The following is a 10,589-nucleotide window of genomic DNA, read 5'->3' as shown; positions in this document are numbered from 1 at the left end:
ACACAGTCCTACTTCTCTAAAGTCAGTGTTAGAGGGATTGTCCAACAGCAGAGGGGAAAGTAAATAGGGGGATTTCTATCAACAGCTGCTGGACAAGAGCTAAGCTGCAGGTCAGACCAGCTCAAGGGGCGCATATGTGTATATCTCTTCTTTGCTTGATTCTGGATCCACGTGATAAGGTGAAGCGGGCTGAGTTGCGAAAGCTAACTTAGCAAGGCTGCTTCGTGGACCTAGGAAGAATTTGCTTCCAGAGTCTAAGAAGGCAAGAGGGGGTTGAATTCAGGTCCTTAAGTCCAGTAATCTCCTTGGGACTGTACCGCAAGTCCAACTCAGTAGAGGGCCCTCTGCCAGCATGTCCCTTTAATCAGCATTTTTGGCCTGATGGCTGAACTTAGTATGAAGAATGTGCAAACACTGAGCCCAAGGGGCTATAATTTGGGCAGCAGGGAGAAGGAAATCAGATAAGAAACTAGACCAGATCTTCTGTGTAGTCATTGGATGGTAGATGAAGAAACAAACCCTCATTAATCTTCCATTTAGATGCTTCATGGTTTATTCAGCCCCATCATGACAAACAACCAAGTTCTCACACCACAGCAAACCAACAGGGGTATCTCTATCACTCCATTTGGAATGGGGTGGGTTTAAGGCTCAGGGAGAGAAGATCTTTTTATTTCTCCCTTTCTAAAATTCATTCCCAGGAGATCTTCCAGAGGCATATTTCCCATGTGGAATGTATGTGCACGGATAAATTTGTTAAAGGATCCACCAGATGATTTTACAGCTCATGCTGAAGATGTACATAGATTTATTTGTTTGTTTGTTTTGATTTGATTTGATTTGATTTGATTTTTAAGGCTGCCCACTAATATCATGACTCTGGACAGCTTATATAGGACTAAAAACATCAGTATACAACAGAACAAATCCATAAAAATCATTATCCCACAGACAATCAAGTCCAAAAACACAGTTAAGCAGGATCCCATGACATCTTGGCTCTATGCCTGAGAGAAAATAGGTCTTCAATAGAGACCTAACCCTTTGCCATCAGGTACAGGTAAAGAAGAATAGTTGAAAATATAGTGGAGCATATTAAAGCATATATGCTCTGTCATTTATACCAAGGAATGTTCCATTTTAATATTTGAGGAAAACTGCTTACAGTTTAATTACAATACCATGCCCCGCCCCCACCAAAAAATCAGGAAAGCTTCTTCTTTAAACAATTTATCTAATCATTTTGACCCAGACTCTTCTCCAAATATTGCTAAAGGCATCCTTCACCTCCTTGTTTCTCAGGCTGTAAATCAAAGGGTTCAGCAAAGGAATGATAATAGTGTAGAAGACGGCAAGAATTTTGTCACTCATATCTTGGATGGGTGATCCATTGCTTGACTTTGGTCGAAAATGTAAAATAAGGATTGCCCCATGGAAGATAGTAACTGCAATCAGATGTGAAGAGCAAGTGGAGAAGGCTTTCAGCCTGCCTGAAGCTGAGCTGATCCTCACAATGTTGGCAAGAATATACATATATGAAAGAAAGACACTCAGCATGGTGGTTGCTTCTACAGGTCCAGCCACATAAAAAATCAGGAGTTCATTCAGGCGAGTGTCAGAACAGGAGAGAGATAAAAGGGCCGTGATGTCACAATATACATGATTGATCTGATTAGACTGGCAGAATGACAATCTGAAGGTGAAAACAGTATGCAGAAGGGAATGCAAAAACCCAAGAAGATACGAACCTGCCATCAGAAGAATACAGGATCTAGCAGACATGAGGACTGGATACAGCAAGGGTTTGCAGATAGCCACGTACCGGTCATAGGCCATTGCAGCGAGGAGAAAACACTCTGCGCTGCCCAAGCCTATGACAAAGTACATCTGCATTGCACATCCAATAAAGGAAATGGATCTTTTATCTTCCAGGAGATTCACCAAAGACTTACAGGCAACCACAGAGGAGAATACTGAATCTATAAAGGACAGGTTGCCCAGAAAGAAGTACATTGGAGTGTGGAGTTGCGGGCTGGCCCTTATTAAAGCAATCATTCCAATATTGCCCACCAAAGTAGCTACATAAGAGATCAGGAACACAAAAAAGAGGGTGATCGTCACGACAGGCTTGTTGGTGAAACTTACAAATACAAAATCCTTGACCTTTGTGGTGCTGTTTTCCTCTGTCATTTTCCTTCCAGACCTGCAAGGTAAAGAAACGCTGAAGGCCAAGAAAAGCAATACCTTTTGAATAATTCATATATGAGTAACACAGGGAATTTATTGGCATGCTGGTTGGGAGTAGTGAGAGTAATAGTCGAAACATGTAAAAGGCATCAGGTTTGGAAAGGCTGGAGTAGATGGAGAATTTCTGTTAGCTTAAGTGGAAGAAGTAGTGTGAGCACATGCACACTCAAGCTAAATGAGTGTCTGGAAGCCCATTTCCAAATACATTCTCAGTGAAACAACTTGGCCATAATCGGAAATCACAATCATTCACTGTTACTTTTTATATTCCATTCATTATTCTGATACATGAATATCACAATGCTCTTTGAAACAAAACAGAAGGAAGGAAGGAAGGAAGGAAGGAAGGAAGGAAGGAAGGAAGGAAGGAAGGAAGGAAGGAAGGAAGGAAGGAAGGAAGGAAGGGAGGGAGGGAGGGAGGGAGGGAGGGAGGGAGGGAGGGAGGGAGGGAGGGAGGGAGGGAGGGAGACAATTCAACCCCTCCAATTATTTGGCTCTGAATTCAGATTCAAAATATCTGGTTTAAAACTCTCTCCACATTTTTTACAGTTCAGCCTACATAATCAGGCTATCTAGTATAGTAAAGAAATATCTGTTTAAATAGACATTTAAATGCTACTTTTGGGCTGTCAAATATTCATACGTAAACAATATCTTCGTAAACTAATATTCTTTTCTCTTCATAAAATGAAGAGATGAGATTTCTGCATGGCAAGGGACTAAAGCAGATATCAATTTAATCTGGAAAATAATGCAATGCGTATTCCAGATAATTAAATATCGGATCATGTTATTGAGAGTGGTGGAGAGCCCTCATGGGGATCCCAGTCTGATCTGGGCCACTGTTTGTTTTTGTAGAGTAAACAAAAAGAAAGAGCCTGCACAGCCCTTATAAAATTCAGGGCTCAGTTTAGCTTTAGCTCCCGGCACGCCCTTTGTACGCACAGTCTTCCTCCTCCGCCATTTTGAACAGAACTCACTGCACAGAATCCTGCCTGGTTGGATGCCTGAGCCACTGGGAAGCGTCGTCTCTTCTCCTTTCAGAGCCCTTCCTCAGCTTAAAAACAAAGGGTTTCCTTAGGTAGGAATAACCTAAGCCTCAGTCAACAGAGAACACGTATCGATATACAAAAAGCACGCAAAATCAACAAGCAAAGGGATGAGCAGCCTGCCAAGAACCTCAGAGGGTCAAAAGAGTTCCAGAATTCAAGGCAGGCACATAAAAGAGCCAAGCCAGGTGAGGCTTACCTGAGGTTGGGGTGGGGGGAAGGAAAAAAAACCATGCCCATTACACCATTTTATAATATCAATACTTACCCAAAATAGGAAATGAAGTGCTAGCAAGTCTGAGGAAATAAGACACCCGGTGAAACTGTATGATGCCACTGAATTCCAGGGAGAGAGCCATTGTACCATTACATCATTTCAAGAGGCAAAATGTTCTTACGCTGAAGCTCACTAACAGATACATAAACTGGTATCAGAACACGACTGGTTTATATGCAAATAGAACTAGAGTTGTCTTTCCCCACAGCACAAACCGCATCTCTCCAGGCTCTGGGTCCCTGGAGAACTTCCCAGCGTCTCTAGCAAGGCTGGGATATTTTTCAGACTCTGGTATGTCTTCAGACTGCAGCTATTCCTGGGTTTGGATAAGAGATCAATTCCATGGGAGGAACAGGGAACACACACACATGCACGGACACGGACACACACACACACACGATGCCACCGCTGCCAGGATGTGGAGAACGTCAAGCCTCGGGCCACGTTCAGCTGTGAATGTGCTCTGGAGGAAACTTCCCACAATACACAACAGGCCCCAGCTCTGCTTGCCTTTAGAAACTCTGTGAAGACGTGGCTTTTTTCCCAGGCACTTGGGCCCCGTTGAGCAGAGTCCCCCTGTGACTGTTTGAATCGTCTTGTTCAGTTTGCCATTTTATTTATTGGGTTATTTTTAAATGAGTATCGATATTTTTTCTGAATTGTTTATTTTTCTTGTATGACTCTCAGAGCTAAATAGATTGAATGGGGCGGCCTTGTAAATGCTTCAAATAAAGAAATAAAAAGATGAGGGTTCTTTTGCGTTACGTTACAGCTACTTGGTGGTTTTACTTTTAACCATTGCTTCTCGGTGTGCATGCGGGTCAAGCCTGTTAAGTATGCTACTGTTAACTGAGTAGAGGGCCCTCCGTCAGCATGTCCCTTTAATCAGCATTTTTGGCCTGATGGCTGAACTTAGTATGAAGAATGTGCAAACACTGAGCCCAAGGGGCTATAATTTGGGCAGCAGGGAGAAGGAAATCAGATAAGAAACTAGATCAGATCTTCTGTGTAGTCATTGGATGGTGGATGAAGAAACAAACCCTCATTAATCTTCCATTTAGATGCTTCATTGTTTATTCAGCCCCATCATGACAAACAACCAAGTTCTCACACCACAGAACACCAACAGGGGTACCTCTATCACTCCATTTGGAATGGGGTAGGTTTAAGGCTCAGGGAGATGAGTCCATTTTCCCTCTCCCTTTCTAAAATTCATTCCCAGGAGATCTACCAGAGGGACATTTCTCATGTGGAATGGAAGTGCATGGACAAATTTGTTAAAGGATCCACCAGCTGATTTTATAGCTCACACTGAAGATGTACATAGATTTATTTATGTATTTGATTTTTAAGGCTGCTCACTAATAACATGACTCTGGGCAGCTTATATAGGACTAAAAATATCAGAATACAAAATAACAAATCCATAAAAATTGTTGCCCGACAGACTATCAACTTCCAAAACACACTTAAGCAGGATCCCATGACATCTTGGCCCTGTTCCTGGAGAGAAAACAAGTCTTCAATGGAGACCCTTTGCCATCGGGTACATGTAGAGAAGAATAGTTGAGAATATAGTGGAGCATCTTAAAGTATATATGTTGTATCATTTATAGCAAAGAACACTCCATTTTTATGTTTAAGAACAATTGCTTATAGTTTATTTACAATACCATGCCTCCCTCTCAAAAAAATCAGGAAACTTTTTTTTTTTAATTTATCTAATCATTTTGACCCAGGCTCTTCTCCAAACACCTCTTAAGGCATCCTTCACCTCCTTGTTTCTCAGGCTGTAAATCAAAGGGTTCAGCAAGGGGATAACAATTGTGTAGAAAACTGCAAGAATTTTGTCACTCGTACCTTGATGAGGTGATCTGTTGCTAGACTTTGGTTGGAAATGTAAAATAAGGATTGCCCCATGGAAGATGGTGACCACGGTGAGGTGCGAAGTGCAAGTGGAGAAGGCTTTGACCCTGCCTGAGGCAGAGTGAATTCCTATTACAATGTTGGTGAGAATGTATGTGTAAGAAACTGCTACACTCAGGATGGTGATTATTTCCACAAGCCCAGCTATATAAAAGATCAGAAGTTCATTGATGTAAGTATCAGAACAGGAAAGTGATAAAAGGGCAGTGATATCACAGAAAAAATGATTGATAGCAGAACCACAAAACGAGAGCTGGAAAGTAAAGATAGTATGTATAAGAGAATGCAAAAGCCCAAGAACACAGGAGCCTGCCACCAGAAGGATACAGGCTGTAGGAGACATGAGGACTGGGTACAGCAAGGGTTTGCAGATAGCTACATACCGGTCATAAGCCATTGCAGCGAGGAGAAAGCATTCTGCACTCCCTAGGCCTATAAAGAAGTACATCTGTATTGCACATCCAGTAAAGGAAATGGTGTTTTTATCTGCCAAAAAGTTCACTAACATCTTTGGAGCAAACACTGAAGAGAAGCATGCATCCAGAATGGATAAGCTGCTGAGAAAGAAATACATAGGGGTATGGAGACAGGCACTGGCCCTTATTAAAGCAACCATTCCTAGATTTTCAATCAAAGTAGTTACATAAATGACAAAGAACATTAAAAAGAGGATGATCTGGATTTTAGGACTGCTTGTTAATCCTACAAATATGAAGTTCTGGACAACTGTGGTGGCATTTTCTTCAAACATCATGTCCATATTTTTTTTTCCCCCAAACCTGCAAAATTCCAAAGTATAGATAAGGAAAAAACATTTTCTGTTTTTGCACAACACAAAATGAATGTGTGGAATTTACTGCCATCAGTGAGTAAAAAGAATTTAATAAAGTGATAGAAATCTTTCAAGGATAAATCTGCTGAGTTCCCAAATGAGTAACTATGTTGGTTTATTGCTAGCAGGCAGCAAAACCTATAAGTAATTTTGAACTGGCTTAAGATTTGAACAATTGTATTTAGGCTACAACCTGGTCTAACTTGGAATTAAATTCTACTGAAGCAAATTTATATTATATGATTGAATAAATGTACATGATTAGAGGCTAATACTTAAAAAGAATAGGGAGCTGATATCAGGAGAACTGAAAAGATTCCTGGATTGCTTCTGGCATGATGTTACCCCTAAAGTGTCTGTCGCTGTATTCATCCTACTGTTTAATACAATAACTCTAACCCTAATACAATACTATCCATAGTGTTGGAAAGAGAAATAAAATGAAGAGAATTTTAGTTTAACTTTTTGTCATTCAAACTAACAGAATTTGCATCCGTATTTTTTCACACTTATTTTAATACTTATTTTCTGAATAAGCAACTGAATATTTTCGGAATTATTTCTGAGCAAAACTGAAAGATAATGCTAGGTAATTAAAAAGCCCTGGGACAAGCCTGAAACACATGTGATAATATTTGTGGGCATGCACACACGTATTTAAAATTACTAGAATTTCTTTAAATTTCTCAGAAGTTTAGTCTACTGGTTAAAGCACCAGGCTAGAAAGCAGGAGGCAGTGAGTTCTAGTCCCACTTTAGGCATGAAAGCCGGCTGGGTGACTTTGGGCCAATCTCTCTCTTGGCCCAACTCACTTTGCAGGGTTGTTGTTGTGGGGAAAATAGGAGGAGGAAGGAGTATTAGGTATGTTCACTGCCTCGAGGTATTTATAAAAATAATAAAGGCAAGTTAAAAAATAACTTTAAAACCCCCATTAAATAAAGACATCCAGGTAGATACAGCTTTCTCTCATTGAACAATTACAATTTTCCCAATTTAAAATAATGGCAGATTTTGCACAGAGTAAAATCTGTTGCAAATAATCTCCAATCAGATCATACCTTTTGTTTCCATAATGTATATTTTCCGGAGGCTAAATCCAGCTGAATGCAATACCTGACTCTATGTTAGCTGTGTTTTTCCCCTTACCATGTCCAATTACCTTCTGCTTTTTTGTTTTAAATTAAGCATGTCATTACACTGCAGGTGCAGAGTAGGTCTAGCTCCCCCCCCCCCCCCCGAACTGGGTAAGAAGAAGAAAAACAAGACTTTTTGTATAAAATTCAGAACTTTTATTGCACCTATCCCTCTCCCTGCTTTGTGCTTCCTTACTCAAAACTTGTGCTGGATGGAAAAAAGAAGAGAAAACAAGAGCAAAAGGGAAGAACACTGACTGGAAATGGAAAGAGGAGAAAATGAATATCTTAAGCCAAGTAGTTCTGGAAAAAAATCACTGGAACTGGATTGTACATAGTCTACCTTCATAAAGTTGGGGTGGTGGTGGGTGTAAAGCTCATTTTAAAAGTGGTCTGTTTCTCCTTTTCTAAAAAAATACAAAAATAATTTCAAAGCCCCATACCATGCTGCTGTAAAACAGGCTGCTGTATCGTAGACTCGCTTTGTACTAGTTATTTAAAGCTGTTCTATCCCTCCAAGTCATTTTTTTCAGGTAAACAGTTAAAATGACCAAAACTTACATAGTGTAAGACAAATATTTACATACCTTGAAGACTATCTTTGCACCGATTTAATAAAACTCACAGTTGCAGTAAGAAGGGAGAGACCCTCAATTCTCTTATGCTTTAAAAATTAGATGATGTTAACAGTAGGTTTTCTAGGCAGCAGCCTTTTTGAGGGGGATGTATAATAGAAGAGAGTTTGTGGAATAATAATAATAATAGCAGTAAAAATCATAACTTTCAGTCATTTTTATTTTCAGAAATCTAATGCAAGCAATAAATGTATTTTTAATCATCAATCCCATGATTAATGATATTATTTTAATACCAAAAGGACTGCTTTATTTTCTTCATTAATCTGCCTAACAACATGTGGTCCCTAACACTTGTGTTCAACTATTCTAAGTTCTCAGCTGGTTTCTAATTTTCAGTCCCTGCTTTTTTGCAGTTCTTAGCATAAATAGAAAGTGCGTGCTGAACTGAACTGGTATGATATCTCCTTGCATAATTCTCTGAAGCAACTTAGCTTTGCTGTTGTTAGAGAAGTTAAAAGGAATTTAATTTATTCCCCTCTGAATTTCTAAACCAGTCTGAGGTGACCTAGAAAGTTTGTATCTCAGCAGAATGAAAACGGGATATTTATTTAGTTACTTGATTTCTTTCCTACTTTTCCTCCAAGAGCTGAAGGCAGTATAGTTTCCATAAAGTTATATATTTTGGGTTACTATGATTTATTCACTCCTAAACTACAGGTGCTTGGTTTGCCTTCTTCTTGGTAAATGTATGTCAAAATGCATATAAATGATATCCTTTTTCTCTGTTTCTTTTTAATTTGGTTTTAGAATTTGGTTTTTCTTTTTTATTTGGCTTCCTGCATAGTTAGATATTTTGAAAATATTAATGGAATTGTAACAGGGCACTGAGCATAAGATTTTATTATATATTAATAATATTTTATGATAGTTTACATATATGTGAGAAATCTCTCTTCTTAATCTTATTTCAGTAATACATGAATTTGGGATCCCACCTGGTTACTTGGTACATTGGAGTAAATTAGATTTGATCATAGAAATAGTCTAGAAAAATATAAGGACTGACATTTAGGTTATGTTCTGACTCCTTTTTTCAATCTTGACATAAGGATTTTCTGGAACCTTCTCAATTGGTAAATTTGAACTTACTGCCTGTTTTGATACAGATATAAAAAAATCTGGAGAGGTGGTCCAGAACACCTTTGAATATCTGAGATGAGATAAATGTGATATATGTAAAGATATAAATAACACCAAGGCTGATTTACATTTTGAAAGGCCTTCCCATGTTTATTTCATCACCTTATTTTAAATAAATGTAGAGGACACTGAAATGTATTTATCTGACAAGAATGTTTTGTGAGATTTTCAGTGAGTTAATTATATTTACCTGTTAAGAAAAGCACATTTATGTTTCTACACTTTCAAGTTGAACACTGGGCTTATTTAAATAAGGTCCTAGCTTTAGTTCATGTCTGGATTGAAGATTATCAAAATTTAGCTCCTCTTTGGGATTAACCAAATAGTTATTATCTGACCCTACTGAAAGACAGGAAATACACAGTTTCAATATCTGCACTTAATGTTGTAAGACACACATGGAAAATGTTGGGAGATGATTGATAGATAGATGATAGATAGATAGAGGATTGATTTACCCATGAAAAACTTACAATATGGAATAATCAAAGTTTAACAATAGTATCTAAACATGGTCATTGTGATTTTGATAAATTGGACTCATTGGAACATTATTATCTTTGATCACCTTAGTTCTGAGGAAGCCATTTTTAAAACTTTTGCAGAATTAAAAAAAAGATGTGCTGTACCATAGAGTGCTTTTTGGCAGTTTAGTCAACTTAACCATTTTTTATTTGGTTTATTTAAATCTAGAGATGATCATTATTTCTAAAGTTCCACAGTGGTTAGAGATTTTAGAAGAATTATCTGTAGCTAGTAAGCCAATAGTGAGATGAATGTGTCCCTGGGACTTGAAAGCAGAGAAGTCACTGGCTTTAAACCTTCTCCAGACATTCAGGGAACTCTATTATAACTCTGCTTATTGAGTATCTCCTAGTCCCCCCGTGACTTTATGTAAGCTTCTTTCTTGCAGACCAAGATTTCAAATGTCTTATGAAGTAACTAAATACTGCTTGATAATTATCAAAATATGAAAACAATGTCTTAGGTATATAGAAATATCAATTTTAGGAGCTCAGTTTTGATTAGATAGTAATATAATTTTAAGTCATTTATTTTTAAATTGCTGTTAGTTGATCTGTATTTGGTTATATAATGGACTGTCCTTGAAAACCATCTGGAAACTTTAGCAGGTACAGAATGCAGATGCTTGTGTCCTAATGGGAACATCCCAATATTGTGAAACACCAGGGCTTCAGGAGCTGTATTGACTACAAGTTTGATTCCAGGTACAATTCAAGGTGTTAGTAATAAACTTGTAAAGACCTACTTGCTTGGGACCTGGATATCTGTAAGACTCCTTATTCTAAGTAGAATCTGCCCATCCACCAGGTGCCAATGCAGAGA

The 10,589-nt window shown here is 38.5% G+C and overlaps 2 protein-coding genes across 2 annotated transcripts; both read right to left on the bottom strand.

Moving 5' to 3' along the window:
- Positions 1-1,230: 1,230 nt before the first annotated feature.
- LOC103055397 (olfactory receptor 5AR1-like) lies at positions 1,231-2,199 on the bottom strand. Its single transcript, XM_007437983.3, has one exon. The coding sequence runs from the start codon at positions 2,188-2,190 to the stop codon at positions 1,231-1,233; it is 960 nt and encodes a 319-aa protein (XP_007438045.1). The 5' UTR covers positions 2,191-2,199.
- A 3,091-nt stretch (positions 2,200-5,290) lies between these two features.
- On the bottom strand, positions 5,291-6,250 carry LOC103055157 (olfactory receptor 5T3-like). The gene has a single exon (XM_007437982.3). It carries the CDS (start codon positions 6,248-6,250, stop codon positions 5,291-5,293), a length of 960 nt encoding a protein of 319 aa, XP_007438044.3.
- Between the last annotated feature and the right edge of the window lie 4,339 nt (positions 6,251-10,589).

This window comes from Python bivittatus, unplaced genomic scaffold (genome assembly GCF_059951505.1).
Source record: "Python bivittatus isolate LINGU-HERP-01145 unplaced genomic scaffold, Pbiv_v1 ctg000480_np1212, whole genome shotgun sequence".
Classification (NCBI taxonomy): Eukaryota; Metazoa; Chordata; class Lepidosauria; order Squamata; family Pythonidae; genus Python; species Python bivittatus.
The sequence above is the reverse complement of the archived record's forward strand: the minus strand, read 5'-3'. Positions and strand labels throughout refer to the sequence as shown.